This window comes from Biomphalaria glabrata, chromosome 8, assembly GCF_947242115.1.
Source record: "Biomphalaria glabrata chromosome 8, xgBioGlab47.1, whole genome shotgun sequence".
Classification (NCBI taxonomy): Eukaryota; Metazoa; Mollusca; class Gastropoda; family Planorbidae; genus Biomphalaria; species Biomphalaria glabrata.
The window spans coordinates 37,372,836-37,392,987 of NC_074718.1; the positions used below are offsets into that span (position 1 = coordinate 37,372,836).

The window sequence follows — 20,152 nt, forward strand, 5'->3', positions numbered from 1 at the left end:
TCCTTACCTGTACATATCATACTGTCCTTACCCAACTAATTATACAAATTCCTTACCTGTACATGTCATCATGTCCTTACCCAACTAATTATACAAATTCGTTATTTGTACATATCATCCTGTCCTTACCCAACTAATTATACAAATTCCTTACCTGTACATGTCCTCCTGTCCTTACCCAACTAATTATACAAATTCCTTACCTGTACATGTCATCATGTCCTTACCCAACTAATTGTACAAATTCTTTACCTGTACATGTCATCATGTCCTTACCCAACTAATTATACAAATTCCTTACCTGTACATGTCATCATGTCCTTACCCAACTAATTGTACAAATTCCTTACCTGTACATGTCATCCTGTCCTTATCCAACAAGAAGCCTGGCTGGCATTGGCATACATAAGAACCGTTGGTGTTTTCACAAAGCTGGCTACAGTTGTGAGCGGCTGTCTCACATTCGTTGACGTCTGGGTAGAGAGAAAGTCATGTGACACATTGTGACCTAGGGGGTCAAGATGTAATTTAACAATCTCCAGTGTTAATTTCATTCATTAGTGCATAAAGGTACAAAAACAACAGTGAAAATTATGTTTAATTTGAAATCTTTTTCATCACATACGCTCGTGGTGTTAGATACACCTGGTTAAGGACATAATTGTGAACTAAATACTTAAACGAAATACAATACACACTCATGTTGTTGGCGCCATCTCTACTTTGTATTTAGTGGCTTTCATTAAGTCAAATAGTTATATTCATTTTTTTTCTAGCAGCCTAATTATTTAATCATATGGTCCTTTGTTTTTAACAGCCTAATCTTTAGTTATGAAATCCTTTGTTTGGAGCAGTTTTGTTATGAAGTCATTAGTTTATTGCATAATTTTCATTGAGTTATATACAACAAAAGTAAAGCTCCCCTTTCAGACCTTGCACTCTTTGGCCAACAGTTAACGAGCAGGTGTCATGTAGCCAGCACAATTACTATTCGGCTTTACTTTCCCCAACTAAAGTTAGGTACCAACAAAGGTAGGGTGGACTCAGGGGCACCCTAAAAATCACGAAATTCAAAATCCCAGTCTTCACCGAGATTCAAACCTAGGATCCCAGGTTCGAAAGCCAAGCGCTTAACCACTCACATTAAGTTATATAGTCGTTTTTTCTCTTTCATAAGCTGTATTATTTGCTAGTTTCCTATGCATTTATTTCTAGGGAGCCGATGCCTCCGAATACTAATTTTAATTGTAATCAATTTCACTTGAGCTATTGACTACTCATAACTAGATACAATAGCGATATCTTGTATATTTATATCCTATGCAGACATACCTATACATTGTAGGCCAGTGCTGTCTGTTTCGTATCCCTTGGGGCACGAGCAGTATGCGCTCCCGATTGTATTGACACACTGGAGGGAGCAACGCAGCTCTCCGGTCTGACATTCGTTAGTATCTGCAAAAGTAAATTATAGAGATTGATCATTTTATATTATATAGATAGAAAAACATATCAAAGAGGATAGGAGGGACCCCATATGACAACGATCCTGAAGGGAGCTTGGCGATAAGGAAAGGGCATGCTTGGCTCTTGGTTGTGCCGGCTTCGGGGGGTCTTTAAAAGAACAGCTTCTCATTCGAGTGGTATGCGCTTTGGGTTGTTGTCTTGATGGTCCTGGGTACAAGCCCGGCACGCCGTCTTAACCCACCGTCCTATAGGATGTCTGAGCTATGACATAATAATCTTTGATTCTGAAGGAATATATAAGGCATATATAATCAAACAAACAATGGGCCTGTAGAAGCTTTTTTTAAAAATGTCGCCAGAGAGAGAGTAAGTGTTTGGTTTTCATTCGTATGTTGATGTCATTTGTGTCAATGACCACTTTTTTTTGGTTGTGGTCGTATTTCATAAATTGAAGGCTTTACATGACATGTTGACATCTTTATAATTTTATCAAGCGAATGTAGGGTTGCTAGACACCAGCACATGCAAGCCAAATCTAGACATTGGGACTTCTATTGGAGGACAACAAGGAAAGAAAAAATCATGACCCCTTGCAACAAATTTGTATGCCCCCTCTCCTTTTTTTAAGCCGTTATGGAACATCAAAATGTTCCATAATAAGGGCATTCCGGATCTTTTTGGGCTCAGAGTAAAGGTTTTCTTTTCTATAGTCTTGATTATAATGTATTGAGATTTGTTTTGATCGCACTATAGTGACATAATTTCATCATGTTATATATAATGAGTATGTGTGTTACAATCTGATGGTTTCCAAGAGTGTAATCAATAAGCATGGTCGGTAAACGAGAGGATGCCGGACTTTTACAACTTTAGGCCTATGCCTGACGGACGGAGGACACAAAAGGGAGGAAATAACCTCCATATCTCGAAAGTTTGGTTCACCTAACCTTAACTCTAACTCTAACCGAAATACACATTTAAATGTAATTAATATGACACTTCTTACAGTTGAGAAATCTTTTTTTGTAGACCAATACTACAGATTACTAGCAACTAGGGTTACTTTAACAACCAATGCTTACTGACCTTGACATTCAATCCCCCTGGCAGGATTTCCGTGAAAGCCTTTGTTACATTTACAGTCTTTCTTGGACAGCGCCAAGGGATCTCGAGCATGCGCGTAAGTTGGACAGTCATTGCAAGACCAAGTGCTTCGATTGAAATACTGATGTGGTAAACATTCTAAGAAAAGAAATAGCTAAATACTTATATAGCAAATATACAGATATATCAAAATGAAAGTTTACAAAACCGTATAAAAAGAAAATATTTCCTAATGTATGTTTTGTAATACAAATTGTTTGACCCAGAAACTTCGTGTCTTTACTATTTGGTTGGCAATAGTTCTTCTTTTAGGAAAATTGAAAAATGGAAATTAGCAATAAAGTGATGTGACATACATCTATGATCAATGGTAGGTTTAGACACGTCTCTCTCTCTCTCTCTCTCTTTCTCTGTCTCTCTGTATGTCTCTCTTTATCGGTGTATTTCTTATTTCAGTCTTATTTCTGTCTCTCAATGTCTTTTAGTTTATCTGCCTCTCTCTGTTTCTCTATCAGTCTGTCTGCTGTCTGTATGTCTGTCTCTGACAGACGCTTTGAAAGAGCACAACTCTTTACGAACAAAATCTATTTGATAAATGGACATTTCAAATTTAAAAAAAAATGTATACTACATATATTCATACTCATTCAGCAGACAGTAGGGCCTACTAATACATAGGAAAAGTGGATTAGTTTTAAGAAACGTACAAGTTTTAATCCGATAAGACAGTCAGTAAGTATGAAGAGATGATGTGGTCAGTGGTCATCATGATATGAGAGTCATAATATGGTCATACTAATGTATTAAGGCAGTAGATATGATGGAAGTAAGTGACCAGTTGTCATAATGGGATTACATATCGAATTCAGTCTGTACATTAACATATAGGAGTTATAATTATTATTAAATTAATTATAATTAATTAAATATTTTTTTAGCTACAAGCATAAATAAAGTAAATTAAAAATTAGGTTACAATGTCGTCCTCCAAACCTTTGCATGATCGCCCATCTGAGGATAGAACTCTGCCCACGTGAGTACAGCCACACGTGTAAGACCCCTCTGTGTTAATGCACATGTCCTCACAGCCCGCGTTCTTAGACATACACTCGTTAACATCTGTGTGGTGGATGTGGATGGCATAGATAAATAAATGCTATGTAATATTATATTATATTATATTATATTATATTATATTATATTATATTGACATAAATAAACAAAGTGTTAAATAAGAAAGTATTTCACATTGAAATGCACAATAAGAGTGCGTTCAACATTAGAGGCGTTTAAAGTGCTACATTTAAAACCATAATTTACAAATATATAAACACAATAAAAAATACTCAAAAAGTCAAAAAGATAAAGGCACATTTCTAATTCCATATGGTTGTGGAGGAGTGGTAAAGCCCTTGGCTTCCAAACCGAAGAATCCACGGTTCGAATCCTGGTTCAGACAGGAAGTTTTAATTTTTTTTTTTAGAGTTCACGCTCTAATACAGCGGTTCTCAACCTTTTAAGCTTGGCGACCCCTTTTTACTATCCCCACTCTGCCGCGACCCCCCCCCCCCATAACATACACAGCAATAGAAGAATACACTAAAAACAATCCATATTTTCGATAGTCTTAGGCGACCCCTGACAAATCGTCCATCGACCCCTCAAGGGGTCGCGACTGACAGGTTGAGACCCCTGCTCTAATAGATACCTGACATTAGTTGGGGACAATTAAAGGCGTTTGGTCGTTGTGACGTCCACGTGACCACCTCGTTAACAAATGACCTTTTACATCATCTTTAAATCGCAAGGTCTGAAAGGGGAACATTTACATTTACTATGTTTGAACAATTTTGAACCAACTGCTCATTCTTCCCTATAGCAGAATCAGCCAATGACTTAGAAAAAAATATTAATCTCTAATCAACATACACGACAAGATTAACACATAGACTCTAGATACTTGTAGGACGTAATTATCTTGTGTTTTAAAAGAAAGGTTTTCTGTAGTTTATAAGATAAGATAATCATTTATAACTAGCTAATAAAAGTATATTAAAATAGCTACAAAAAAAAGGTTTCTTTCCGTGTTTAAGAAAATGAACTACGAGTATAAAGACTTATTGACCTTTGCAACTAATTTTGTCATCTGCAATGACGTAACCTTTTTTGCAGGCGCAAGTAAAACTTCCGGCATTGTTTTCACACAGCTGTTGACATCCGCCATTATTCGTTTGGCACTCATCCAAATCTACAGTAACAAAAGAAATACAAAGTCACAATTGAGCTTATATATTTAATAGCTATGTAAGGTAGCATGATGTAAGTCTTTTGTTGTCAGAACTCTCGAACTAAAGAGAGTTAAGCGACTTTCAGCTATGACTACTTGACAGGGATTTAGATGGAGAAAAAAAAAAGATCCATGTGCTAATAAATATGCAAAGAAAGTTCGACCAGTTTTGTAAGTGAAATCAAATATTATCGTTATTCCAAGTAATTGAGACTAGCTTGCGTACGAGTACAGGTTAATAGAATTTTCGGAATTTTTATTTTCTAACAAGTAACGCAGAACAAGAAAAACACAAGAGAATATCTACATTTTAAAAAGACAATACATCCTTTATGGAACCAATTTCGAGATCCGTGTCGAGCCAGGTGTTTGAGCCCAGCCACCCCGAAGGTTTTAGTTTCCACGAATGTACGAGTTGAATAGAGGTCTTGTTATAACATTATTTAAAACAAGAATATGCACTTTTCAGTACTTCTTTTGAAAAGAAGTTTGGTGAAATAATGCACACGCTTAATAAAAATACTTATAAATGTACAACATTCAGCTGTCTAAGAACTTTGAAAGGTATGGTTTCAGAGTCCAAAGACTAAGAAGGAATGTCGTATTTCACATGTTTTAGAGGTTTATAAAAATGACAAAAATAATTTAAAAAAAATATCCAATGATTAAACAAAACACAAACGAGGTTCTGGCGAGGTTTGAACTCGCGACCTTCTGCGTGTAAAGCAGACGTGAAAACAGCTACACCACAGAACCGCTCAACAGAATCAAATAAATGCCGAACATGTCTTTAAGATATGGAAGTGTGAATGGTAGTATTTTTGTATTCCCCTGATATTGCTGCGACCTATATAGTCTTTATTATCATAAGTTTAAAAAAAGGCAATTATCTTCAAACGCACTTCAGGTATGCTTCCTTTTTCTTTTAATCTAATGGAATTAGGAAAATCCCCATTTGTTGTAGATCATCATCATCTTCTATCCTTTAGTCTGTTGGACCATTGGGGCACCAAGCAGAATTTGTCGACCATCTTTCTCCCTTCCTCCCAGTCTTTTGTCTTGTTTCAAACCTCTTTCAATGGTAGGCCCGTCCATTCTTTTACGTTGTCCTCCCATCGCTTTCTCTGTCTGCCTCTTATTCTTTTTCCTGGTACTGTTCCCTGAAGGAAGGTCTTTACGAGATACAATTTCTTAACGTGCAAGAACCCAACTCAAATTCCTAATTAGATTTGACATTTATTTTATCGAAGCTATGTTTACTTTAGCGCTACAGACTTCTAACGACCAAGACGCTGTCAAATATCAAGTAAGAGTAAGAAGAGAAGTTAAAGTCGGTGAGTGAAGTGGGGGGGGGGGGAGCTGGAACCAATGCAAGTCTAACTTTTCTTTCCGTAACGCTGACTCCATGTTACCCAGAAGGCTTACTATAAGAACGTTTTCACGTAATCAATATGGAACGAGCCGACCCGCGGCGTAGCGTACGCCCCCCCCTCGCTCTCTGTCACCGTAGAAGTTACTTATAAAAGAGTTATCTTTCCATGACTTTATCATCGTGGTGTCCCACATGGTTGGACCACGAAGACAATTATATATATATATATATATATATATATATATATATATATATATATATATATATATATATATATATATATAGATATATATATAGATAGATAGATAGATAGATAGATAGATAGATAGATAGATAGATAGATAGATAGATAGATAGATAGATAGATAGATAGATAGATAAGCTAACAACAACAACAACGCTTTCCTTATTTTGTTGACGGTCGCTGACTTGTAGCACCATACTGCTGGTAGACAAATACACCGCTGTTGAGCGTAGGCGTATTATATTTAAACTTATAAAACTTGAGATCCGTTGAATAACTTCTAAAAAATAACTAAAGATAACTTTTATGACAATATAGACAAATGTAACCTGAGATGAGATAAAATAAACTGTTATTGAAACAAATCTATCTCACAATAAAAACACCGTCATTACACTCTGGCTTCCTGGACTCAACTGTCTTACTATACACAGCTTACGACAGTACCGCATATCTTCCATCATTCTACAACAAGAGTAACATTAAATTAATGCTCTCTCTCTCTCTCTCTCTCTCTAACTAGCAATAAATGCTTCCTTTCCATATCACCTAGGTAACACACACACACACCTGGTCTGTATTGTGACTTCCTCCTTTCTAGTACAAGTCAACTACCTCACTGCTTAATAGCATACTTCTCTAAGCTGAGAATATATGTCTACTACTAATAGCTAGTGCAAAGACTCAAAAAAACACAGATTTACTGCTGCAGGGGTAAACGACTGTATAGAAAATACGAAAAACATGCATATATGTAACCCTGCCGGACCAAGTAAAACAAAGGACATTAACTTAAGACTATTTTGTGTTGTGTTGATGGTCTATTTTGTTGATGATTCTATATGTTAATTGTGCATGCGAGTTCATAGAAGACACAACAACAGAATGATTAAAGAATATACTTGATAACGCAGGCTGATAACTTCAACAATTTAATGAACAATAAAAAGGGCACAGTCCTTTGTCTTGCTAGCCTAGCGTCGTCCTCCAAGGCGTATTGTCCGTTACTCCTCTAGTTCGTAATCCTACTTTTTAATTACTCGTCACGTCACTTAGGAAAAACCCGATTAACCTCAACTTCTACGCATCTTGTGTCATTACAGTTGATTGTTTGTTATTTTTTTGGTTTGTTTTGTAGCTGATGAAGGCCTCGTGGCCCAAACGTCCTTTGTTTTACTTGGTCCGGCAAGGGTTACATATTTGCATGGTTTTCGTATTTTCTAATAATAGCTAGACTACACTAACCATTGAGTAGAACAAAGTCCGCGGAAGAGTAGGCCTATATTGTAGATATCGAATCCTTGCTGAGTAATTGCTGACACCCTTACCTTCACAAAAGCTGTTATTTCTTGTCTGTCTGTAGCCATGGTTACACGTACACGTGTAAGAGCCCTCTGTGTTGAGGCAGACACCATTGGAGCAGACTTTTCCTTTGTACCGGAGACATTCGTCTACATCTACGAACAAAAACAAAAATGATACCAGAGAAGCGGTTCTCAAAATGTGGTTTATGGTGACCAGAATACCATGGATCTGAAAACTCATCGCAGTCTTCGGGGCCAATGGATAATTAATCTTCATGGTCCTCGTGACTTCAAAAAGCCATTACGATTGTACAATATTTAATATTCAGATTTAATATTAAGCCGTTCATCTTCGATAGAGCTCAAAATAAAGCTTATCAACAACCTAATGTTCACTATTACCAAAAATCCTACTTATAATCAAAGACGTCATTTCTTATAATGTTTTCTTTACAAAACGCAACATATAGCCCCCCCCAACAAGAAAAGGGCCTAGAATATTGCGATCTTAGGATTAGATAAGGAAACGTGGTATCTATAGAAGATCGAATAATGAATTCACATGAAGAATATTTCATTTATTAAATAATTTTTATATAAAGCGAATTCTGTTACTATTACTATGAATTTAGCTAGTAATAGATTTAATGTATACTGAATATCAATATGTAATACCTATTGTTATGTTAATTGATAATTTACAATATTACCGTTAAATATTGATTAAAATGAACATAACCATTAAACAAATTTGATGGTGCCATTTTTTTCTTATAATCGTAACATGATTTTGTGCTTATTTAAAGTTATTTTCGAAGAAATTTTAAACTTTTTTTTTTTTTACATATTGAATATATCATGAGTGATTTAAAAAAAAATATATCAATAACAAGTCCAATAACTTCTCCTACCTACACAGCTGTGACCATCATCTCCGAGTTTTCTCCCTTTGGTCTCACACCGACACTCGTAGGTTCCCCTCTTGTTGACGCATACGTCATCACAGCCGCCGTTATGATCAGCGCATTCGTCAGCGTCTGGGGAGGAGAAAGGAAGGCGGAGGTTTAGTCAGAGAGTTGGGAGTTCTGAGATAAACCTTAGATCAATAATTAGTTCAATCAGGTCATTGTAATCGCCCTAAGGGGAAACCCCCTTGAAAAACCGATGTAGAAAGTGTGTCATCCGAGTGACACAACGAGAAACATGGCAAAGTTTGGACCTGAAGTCTGACATGTTTCAAATATTTCAGATTTGGGTTACCTAGGAGAACAAAACGTCGGAGCTGATGATAAAATACTTATTCGGATCAATAAAGCTAGGTTTGCCTTTTCCCCTCTTTAAGCCATCTGGAGCTCCAAGGCACTGCCTCTACATAACAAGATACGAATCTATAATACAAACGTTAAGTCTGTCCTTCTATAGTCTATACAGTTTAGAGAAATGGAGAGTCACTCAAATAAATATGGTCACTGCTTATGTGGAATATTCAGACAGTACTTGGGGTGATGAGTTCCCTGTCTGCTCTTGTCTATTGGGAGAGAAATCCTGCTCAGTGGTCTAATAGGTGGGCATACACGATAGCGCACTGATTCCATAATGAACTTTCTTTAAGCATACAGGGACATACGCAAAGGAAACCAACAACCTTATTCTTGAGCCTATTTCTATTGGGTAGGTTTGAATGTAAGCACATTTCTATGTTTATGAAGTAAGGTTAAAAAAACTTGTTATCTTTCTATCTTCTGTTTCTTTGTGAGTTTTTTATGTTTACACCAGAAGATATAAAGGATTGAGTGACTGATTGATTAACTCTTTCTCTCCTAACTGACGATACCGGCGTTGATTCCACTAGAATGTGGTAAATAATTACGGATAGAAAGAGTTAATAAGGTGCAATGACAGTAAACAGCAGATTAAACAAGCTAAGTAAACCAATATTTTTTAAAACTAAAGCTTATCTAAGAAGAAGAAAAGCCAAGTCAATGCCATATATCTCAATACTGAAGGATTAAACTCCCTTTTCTATATTGATACGTTCTCTCTTAATCAGGCCTTCTGTAAACACTGCTAAACACAACACAGCACATCTAACACATGAACTTGACAACAAGGGCTTCAAGTAACAATGTGGCGGTTTAATGACAAATACATGAAAAGCCAATACAACACAATTGGCTAGATCAAATTCAAAGGCTTTAACACAATACAACTGCCTACATCAAATTCAAAGGCTTTAACACAATACAACTGCCTACATCCAATTCAAAGGCTTTAACACAATAGAACTGCCTACTCAACACTACAAGTCTTTCTCTGTCTACTTTTAGACATGTACAGCTACATTTTCAAAGACTCACTTTGTAGCACACAGTCCTTACTGCCTTGCGTCTTGGACGCTACTGTCCTTTCTAACACAGTCTCTCGCCTGAACATAACATAATACATAATGATAATGAAACTAAAGCAAACATTCTAAACAAATACTTTGCATCAGCATTCTCAGCCCCAGGAGACAAAGACATATTACTGAATTTGAACCAAGTAGACAACATAGAAGATATAGTAGTACAAGAAAATGGAATTCAAAAACTATTAGCCAACACCAAACCAAATAAAGCTTCTGGACATGATGGTATTCCAGCTAGATTACTCAAAGAACTAAGTAATGAGCTAGCCCCAGTGTTCAAAATACTCTTTCAGGCTTCACTTAACCAGGGCAGAGTACCAAAGGACTGGAAAGAAGCTAATGTCACCCCCCTATTTAAAAAAGGAGAAAAATCTGACCCAGGAAACTACAGACCAGTATCACTTACCAGCATCACATGTAAAATCCTACAACACATAATATGTAGCAACATCATAAACCACTTAGACAAACATAATGTCCTCACACCATACCAACATGGCTTTAGGAAATATAGATCATGTGAAACACAACTAATAGGACTAATTGATGATTTTTCAAAAGGTTTAGATAATAGTGAACAAATAGATGCTATCTTACTAAGATTTTTCTAAGGCTTTTGACAAAGTTCACCACCATAGTTTGCTTAAAAAATTAAAATATTTCGGCATTAATGGTCCACTGCATCAGTGGATTAAAGACTTCCTGATAGGGAGAGAACAAACTGTAATAATAAATGGTTCTAAATCAACACCGATAACAGTAAACTCAGGTGTACCTCAAGGAACAGTCTTGGGTCCACTACTATTTTTCATTTACATAAATGATTTACCAAATTGCATTACTTCAGGAACAAAAGTCAGATTATTTGCAGACGATTGCATAATATATAGAACAATAAAAACAACACAAGACACAGATATCTTACAAAGAGAATTAGATGAATTACAGAAATGGGAATCAAATTGGAGCATGTCTTTCCACCCAGAAAAATGTCAGTTGTTAAGAGTAACAAAAAAACTAAAACAAATTAATTCCACTTATCTTATTCATGGCAAACCAGTAACACAGACTAAAAACGCAAAATACCTAGGTGTTATAATAAATGAAAAACTGTCATGGAATCCACATATTGATGAAACTACAAAAAAATCAAACAAAGCATTAGGATTTATTAAAAGAAATTTCTATAAATCAAAAAAGAAAATAAAACTAAAATGTTATTTAACCTTGGTTAGGCCAATTATAGAATATGCATCCTCTGTTTGGGACCCCTCAACTCAAGAAAACATTAAGAAACTGGAACAGACACAAAATAGAGCAGTGCGATTCATAACAAACGAATATTCACATTTGACTAGAGTAACACCTTTAGTAAAATCACTAAATTTAGAAAGTCTTCAGGACAGAAGGCTCAAAAGTAAAGTAGCAATAATACATAAAACACTGAACCATAATCTTCAAATACAAAAACAAAATTTAATAAAATACTCTGAAAGACACAAAGATAAAGGCACAGTACTCGTCCCATATGCTAGGACAAATTTGAACAAATACTCCTTCTTCCATAGTGCTATTAGAGCATGGAATGGGTTGCTTGAGCTAGCCAGGAAAACCAGTGACTTGGCAGAATTTAAGTCATTGGTTAATATGCATGACTATATGCATGACGCGTAGGACGTAATCATCTTCTTTTTTGAAGTAACGTCTGTATTATATAAGATAAGCAAATAAGATAAAGGCTTTTTGGTCACATGACCATAACATTGGTCATATTGCGTGCATTAGCAGTAATGTCCCTTGTTCAACAGCCCTTGACCTGTGTGATTGGCCTGAATCATGTATGTCAGTAGGCCGTACACACATTAACCCGTTCAGTCCGCAACTAGGGTTATAACAATATAAAACAAAATTAATTAACACTAATTGATTATCTAATAAGTTAATGTTTTATTGATTCATGTATTGTCATAGATTGAATAATTGTGCAACCTTTCAACTTAATCCTAGACGAAACTTTTATTTTCCTGTTTCCGATGCCAAACAAATTAATTAATTACCAATAATGAATTAATTTAATTGTTTAATTTTTGATTGATTCGTGCTTGGCGAGGCTCACCAAATAATTATTCAAGGTTTCAACTTAATCCAAGAATGGGTGTGGGAGACATAACGTATTGAAAAGAGTTGATACAACCTTTAAAAAATCCGACGGATCAGAGAATAAAAAAACAAAAGAAGTAGGTAACAAGTCAATGTCTTAGTCCTTGAATCTGGGTAAAAGTCTTCACTTTGGTCAACAGTTATTAAAGGGTTTCGGTTTCACTCTTTGAAAAGCCGGTTGGGCAAAGGTATCAGCAGGGTGTAGGCCAGACCTTTGCCAACTTAATTTGCTTCCTTAGTTATCAACTATTTTCTTAATTCCAAAGGTACAAGATCTAACAATGACACTGCTTGATTGGACAGTCTCAAATCTCCTTTTCCCACAGTCAATTATCTCAACTGTTTAAATTTGGCTTTAAAATGTTATCATAACAATTTTGTTATTTACTGTAAGACATCCATTCCGTGACAATTACATTGATTTATTTAGGTCCAAATTACCAGTGCTGTATATCTTTGACATTTAACTTAGGTATAATTATGTCGGGGACAATCGGGTTAGTCAGCTTAATGTATGACCTACTTCTTGTTCCCCTTTGACTTTAGATTTGTTTTTTTTTTATTTCTCATTCAACTCTGATGTCTTCTTATCTTATCTTATAAAATACAGACGTTACTTCAAATAAGAAAATGATTACGTTCTACGCCTCATGCATCTACTCATGCATGTTAACCAATAACTTAAATTCTGCCAAGTCCCTTGTTTTCCTGGCTGGCTCAGGCAACCCATTCCATGTTCTTATAGCACTAGGGAAGAAGGAGCATTTGTACAAATTTGTCCTAGCATATGGAACAAGGAATTTGCCTTTATTTTTGTGTCTTTCAGAGTATTTTATTAAATTTTGTTTTTGTATTTGAAGATTATGGTTCAGTGTTTTGTGTGTACTTGCTACTTTACTTTTAAGTCTTCTATACTGAAGACTTTCTAAATTTAGTGATATTACTAAAGATGTTACTATAGTCAAATGTGAATATTCGTTTGTTATGAATTTGTTATAAATCTTATTGCTCTATTTTGTGACTGTTCCTTTTTCTTAATGTTTTCTTGAGTTGAGGGGTTCCAAACAGAGGATGCATATTCTATTATTGGCCGAACCAAGGTAAAATAACATTTTAGCTTTTTGTTCTTATTTGATTTATAGAAATTTCTTTCTAGTAAACCCTAATGCTTTGTTTTTTTGTTTAATAGTTTCATCAATGTGTGGATTCCATGACAGTTTTTCATTTGTTAAAACACCTGGGTATTTTGTGTTTTTAGTCTGTGTTCCTGAACGTGTCCGGACTTTTTGAGTGAATGTCCTGTGTCCGTAGTGAAGCGGATCCAGAAACTAAGCACATAAAACAGGTATTTTAGACTTTGTCTTACTCATAAGGAAAGTATACAGACACAGGCGATCACACTTACAACTATGGAAGCCCACACATAAAAGGTCTGTTTAGTTAGATTGATGATTATAAGGAAATGACTTTGGGTCGTGACCTCTACGTGTGTCTACGTGAATAGCTCTAAACAAGGATGTGAGGGCCAACATTGAGCGGATTCATGTGTTTGTCAGAGGCGGACTCGTGATCTCACTTTAGGGTTGACAGGCACCTGCAAGCCCATTGGAGGACAAGAAGAAGGACTGGGTCTTACAAAGGAGGACATTGTATTACATCAAAATATAATTGAATATCGTGCTGTGTAGCTAGGATTTAGAGGATCAAACTTCTCGGACGAAGCAGCTTTTGAAAGCACCTTATCATTGGCTTGTGACATCAACACATTTCTTCTTTTAGACTGCCCCATACATAAAGCAGTACACGAATTAAAAACATCTAAAGCAGCGTCCCTTACATTGAGCAGTGTCCCATTACATTGAGCAGTGTCCCTTACATTGAGTAGTGTCCCTTACATTGAGCAGTGTCCCTTACACTGAGCAGTGTTCCTTAGATTGAGCAGTGTCACTTACTTTGAGCAGTGTCCCTTAGATTGAGCAGTGCCCCTTACATTTAGCAGTGTCCCTTACATTGAGCAGTATCACTTACATTTAGCAGTGTCCCTTACATTTAGCAGTGTCCCTTACACTGGGCAGTGTCCCTTACATTTAGCAGTGTCCTTTACATTGAGCAGTGTCACTTACTTTGAGCAGTGTCTCTTACACTGAGCAGTGTTCCTTAGATTGAGCAGTGTTACTTACTTTGAGCAGTGTCCCTTAGATTGAGCAGTGTCCCTTACACTGAGCAGTGTCCTTACATTGAGCAGTGTCCCTTACTTTGAGCAGTGTCCCTTACATTGAGCAGTGTCCCTTACTTTCAGCAGTGTCCCTTACATTGAGCAGTGTATCTTACACTGAGCAGTGTTCCTTAGATTGAGCAGTGTCACTTACTTTGAGCAGTGTCCCTTAGATTGAGCAGTGTCCTTACATTGAGCAGTGTCCCTTACATTGAGCAGTGTATCTTACATTGAGCAGTTCTAGGGACCTCAACATGAAAACAAATGGACAAGTTTCTACCTTGATTCCACGTCTAAATTCAACACACGATCGTCAGGGCAGGCAATGGCCATCTGGTCATAGTGTGGGAACCACTGGATTACATCAGTGATGTCCAACCTGATTCAACCTGCGGGCCAATTTAATTTCTGACACTCGTGTCGTGGGCCACATGACCGAACAGGAACAAAATCAAAAAGAAATTGACCTAAAACAATTTTAATAGAATCCTGTGGATCTATTTATTACTACTTACTGTAGGCCTACGTACATTAATTAATGGCATATTTGAAAGATAACTTTTTTATGCGTCGGAAACTGGCTTCATTTCTGTACTTAAAATGTGAGCAAAATTATATCTAGCTAGTCAACGACTCATTGTCTCTTATTGGTCAATATTCCCATCGATCCTCCAATCTCTAGGAGTAATTTAAACATTTTTTTATTTGCGGCTCAAACCAAGAATGATGTTATATTTGTTTTATAACGCCGTTTAACTATTGTTTAAAATAAACAAAAAAAAAAAAACGGCTAGACTTTCTATACAAATCAAATATATTGGCCCGCTGGACGTATTTCTGGGCATCCCCGGATTACATAATTGAGATAATTAATACTTCAACATTTAAAGCTAGCAGGAGATTTTGACAGCAAAACGTAGATAGTAAATAATTCTATATGACACAGAGACAAAGAAGCGGTGAGGTGTCCAAGCCAGTGGTCCACTGTATTCATTGTCGCATCTTGCGATACGTAAACAGTATGGGGGACTAACATTGATTAGAGTGCTGATGTCACCCTCAAGTCTTGATCTACCGGAATTGATGTCATTGCGGAGACTGTGTTTAATCTACCGCTCATTGCACTGATTAAAAATACGTAAATCCCAGTCCAATGATCACATTATGTTAAACACGTCTGTATGTTTTATACGACATTCTATGACTCTGTTGACCAGTGGTCACCAGCTCGACCATTACTGACAATTGTAAAGTATATTAATTTAATTTGTACTGTGTTCCATTTCTTGACAAATATGCGAAAATCTGTTATCGAAAAAAAATATTTTTAAGACAATTTTTCTAACAAAACTTAACTATGTTGGGATATTCATAAAGAGTTCTACCAATAATAAAATCAAACTTTTGTCGTATAGTTTATACTCCCCCGTAAGCCGTTTGTTATAGGATTAATAGAAAGTTTAACTGTAAAATGTACATGTTATTTTTTATTTCTAATAGCATATAATGAATAATATTTTTTAATATAAGGCACTTAAATGTATCTAGTGAGAATGTTGACAATAGATAATTCAATAGAACAATCAAAACGTGAAAGTAGAAACTTAAATGATATTAAAGCATTTCAAATCTCTTAAAAAAAAATTATACTTATAAGTACATGATGTGAAAAGTAACAGTTTACTACATGGATGTTGGTCGGGTTTGTACTTTTGATTTCCTAATGGTGCAGAACAAAAGCCCCGCCCCCCCCCCCTTTTTCCAGTTTCGTGATGACTCTGTATTGTTCAGGAATTTTTAGGCCTTTATTTACTCCAGTTTTAAAAATACATTATTGGACTTATAAACATTTATTCGCGCTAATCTGTCAGATAGGAAACACATACACCAAACACAATTTGCATTGTGTTTTGTAGAATTTTTAGCTTCATTCGTGGCGTCCGACATGTGACGTGGCAACAAGCTTTTGGTCTAAACTGCCCACATGTTGCGACGTTACAGGTCAGTGTACAGGCCTTCTATAAGGATTGGGCTCGGCTCATTAGACAAACATAACTGACCAATGGAGGACACTGTCAATCATCTCTATTCAGACTTCGAGCTCAATGGAGCTTACATTAATATTTTAAAAGCTTTTAAATTACTATCTGAAACAAAATAAACCGTTCAATTACCTTCGCAGTAGTCATGGGTTTTACTGGGTTTAAATCCTTTGATGTTACAGTCACAGTGAAAGGAGCCTGGTGTGTTGATACAAGGTCCTGGGCATTGATTCTCGGTTTTAACACATTCGTCAATGTCTACGAAAACAAAACAAAAATATGAATAATTAATATATAAACAGATAAAGAAAGAGAGAGACACAGAGAAAGAGAGAGAGAGAGGAGAGAGAGAGAGAGAAAGGAAGAGGACAAAAAATTAAAAATACAAGTATTAATGATTAAACCGATTCCCGAATCGATCGGCCATTTCACACATTGGACAAGAGATTCGACGATAGATAGATAGATAATGTAAACGACCATTGCTTATTGTTCTTTGGCCGGCCCTTTCGCGAACAGACGCATTTCCCTCGCCAAAACACACTGTGTTGATTCAACAATGCCCATCATATTCTACATCTCTTTATAGCGTTCATTCCAAATTCTAACATCTGAAAAGACAAAGTTGATGAACACGTTTATCAACAATTAATATGAACATTTGGTTCTCTGATGTACTTGATTCAGTCGGAGCAAAAAAGTCAATAATAAAAAGATCATTTGTCTAGGCCAGGGGTTTCTCAACCTGTGGGTCGCGACCCCTTTGTGGGTCGATTGACGATTTGCCAGGGGTCGCTAAAGACCATCGAAAAAATGGATTATTTTGTCTATTCTCCTATTGCTGTTTATGTGAGCAAGGGAGGGGGAGTCGCGGCAGACTTATGGATTGTAAAAAGGGGTCGCCGAGCTTAAAAGGTTGAGAACCGCTGGTCTAGGCCAATTCTGCACCTTTGTAAAGGGAGTTTAGCAGGTTAACGCAAAGCGGAAGAAGAGTAGGAAATATTGGCAATCGACGCTTGGAAAATATGTAGTACTTAATGTTCTTGTTATAATGTTATTGAAGATAGCTGTGAATGATAACTTGTTGAGCTATTAACAGGATGCAAATGTGTTATCTGGTACCATGCACACATAGAAAACATTTGACACTTTGCACAGTACCCACTATAGAGTGAGATGTGAGGGTCACTCAGAGATGGTAGAGGAGCAACAATCCAAGTACAAAAACACCCCCCCCCCCAAATAAAAAAATTAAAAAATTAAAAAGTAATTATAGTGTATTTTCACTACTGCAAGTAGAAGTATAATGTGTATTTCGAAGTAAACATACATAAAACAGCATGGTGGATTTGACTGGTATACTTACAAACTCTGACGATGAAGACATTGAACAAAACGTATGTAACTTCAGCCGTGGAACAAGCAAAGTATAGTTTTTGTAAGAGCAGAAACTCCTCACTTACAATTATATCAATCGATAATGTCAGAGTTATTTCCCTTATTTGATTTCAAACCAAATAATTAATTACCAATAATTAATTGACTAATTGGAATTGTCAGCTAATGGAAATCTGTATGTACTCGGAGCGTAATTATGAAGTAAAATGTGTGAACGAAGGCAGAAGCGAGGAGAAGAACATCTAGCCTGTTTTAAAACGTGTACACTGGAAGCCAAGGGGAAGCAATGGTCGAGGCTCCATTTTGTTGTGGCGAATATGGCGAAGACATAAATATAAATCTACTCAAAGACGCCGTCGATGTTTTGTGTCACATAGAAGATGCTCGGAGCGTCAAACAGAGAATTAGGGATATTGTAAAACAAAATTAAGAAACTGTATTCAAAGGTATAAGTAGACAAAGATCGCGGTGACCTCAGAAGATTTTTTGTTAGCATGAAATGTTCAGGCCTGATTGAAGGGTGCTTAGACCTAGATTAGAACATCGCCTTTTTGAACAGTGTTTTCTGAAAATTGCATGGCAAATACTTTGTTACATATAAATAAAGACATCATGAGATGTTAGTGATATTTTTTAGCACACTGGATGATTACCCTCCCCCTCCCCTCCCATTACTCTCTGTCCCATGATTGTATTTCCTGAACTGGTCGGCCATTCCCAAACATTTACAACACGTCATAAACTAAAAAAAAAAAGTCTACTTCTTATAACTACTTTACAAAACAACGCTTTTGTTTCAGCTTTTTTGAAGTTTTTCACGACATTTTGGTGTAGTGTTAAAGATATCCAGTCTAGGTATAATATATGTAGGTCTGTGATCCAGACTTGAGCGTCTATTTATTTATTTAACTCTTTAATGCATGGGGCCAACATTAGGAAAGCCCACTGACAAGTCTGTTCAAGATATGCTATTTTTGATATCTTGGGTTTTTTGGCACATCGGCACAATTTAGGTCATGTCGTGCCCATTACTGTTCAAGATAAAGATTGTCAAGACCAAGTTAACTTTTTGAAGATATTTCAAAGATTATAGCGGTCAAACTAGAGTTTTCATAGCATGGTTAATTAGCGAGAATTCTTTTTCCCAAATATTTACACCAACTGTCAAATTTCTTGGAAAATCGACAGAGCCGTTTTTGAGATCTGTGTCCAGGTTTTTCCACTCATGAAGAAGTTTCAATCTGAGTATAAAAATTGAATTAATCTCCAAAAATCTATCCAGGCCATGTCTTTGTTAAACTGAGCTTAATCTCGTTGGTCACTCAGTAAACATGCAAACCAAAACAACCCCCCAAAAAAACAGACTCAACACTAAATGAAAAACAAACACTACATTCTCTGATTTGCGTCATTTACACATTAGACAATTAATCTTCCAACTCAGTTACCTGTAACAACTGGACCATCATCTCAATTGGCTTAAAAGTTACAAAGGTAACAAAGCTAATTCAAGAGAAGAGTAAAGTGTTCCGTTAAATACTTAGAATGTTCGAAGTGTTCCGTTAAGGAAAAAGTTTGGGAACCACTGCTGTCAGCACATCATATTTCTATTTCCTCCACCACCATCTTCACTCAACTATTTGCCTTAAAACTCTAAATTTCTATGAACAGACAATAGAGTCTATCTTTATGTTTCTATCTTTATGTTTCTATCCTTGTGTTTCTATCTTTATAAGTCTATCTTTGTGTTTCTATCTTTATGTTTCTATCTTTATGTTTCTATCTTTATAAGTCTATCTTTGTGTTTCTATCTTTATAAGTCTATCCTTGTGTTTCTATCTTTATGTTTCTATCTTTGTAAGTCTATCTTTATGTTTCTATCCTTGTGTTTCTATCCTTGTGTTTCTATCTTTGTGTTTCTATCTTTGTGATTCTATCTTTATGTTTCTCTCTTTGTGTTTCTATCTCTATGTTTCTATCTTTATGTTTCTATCTTTATGTTTCTATCTTTATGTTTCTATCCTTGTGTTTTTATCATTATGTTTCTATCCTTGTGTTTCTATCTTTATGTTTCTATCCTTATGTTTCTATCTTTGTGTTTCTATCTTTATGTTTCTATCCTTATGTTTCTATCCTTATGTTTCTATCTTTG

The 20,152-nt window shown here is 36.0% G+C and overlaps 1 protein-coding gene and 1 non-coding gene across 3 annotated transcripts in view; both read right to left on the reverse strand.

Moving 5' to 3' along the window:
• Nucleotides 1-20,152, reverse strand: part of LOC106058159 (fibrillin-3-like) — a 204,915-nt gene that overhangs the window by 26,481 nt on the left and 158,282 nt on the right. For both annotated transcript variants that reach the window (XM_056039655.1, XM_056039656.1), the window contains 8 exons: nt 16,735-16,860; nt 8,690-8,815; nt 7,803-7,931; nt 4,697-4,819; nt 3,565-3,690; nt 2,554-2,709; nt 1,333-1,455; nt 351-473 (listed from right to left, as the gene is read on the reverse strand). In XM_056039655.1, the coding sequence (XP_055895630.1) occupies nt 351-473; nt 1,333-1,455; nt 2,554-2,709; nt 3,565-3,690; nt 4,697-4,819; nt 7,803-7,931; nt 8,690-8,815; nt 16,735-16,860 (1,032 nt within the window). The remainder of the gene's footprint in view (nt 1-350; nt 474-1,332; nt 1,456-2,553; nt 2,710-3,564; nt 3,691-4,696; nt 4,820-7,802; nt 7,932-8,689; nt 8,816-16,734; nt 16,861-20,152) is intronic.
• Trnav-uac (transfer RNA valine (anticodon UAC)) lies at nt 5,542-5,614 on the reverse strand. Its single transcript has one exon. It is a non-coding gene; the product is annotated as a tRNA-Val (tRNA).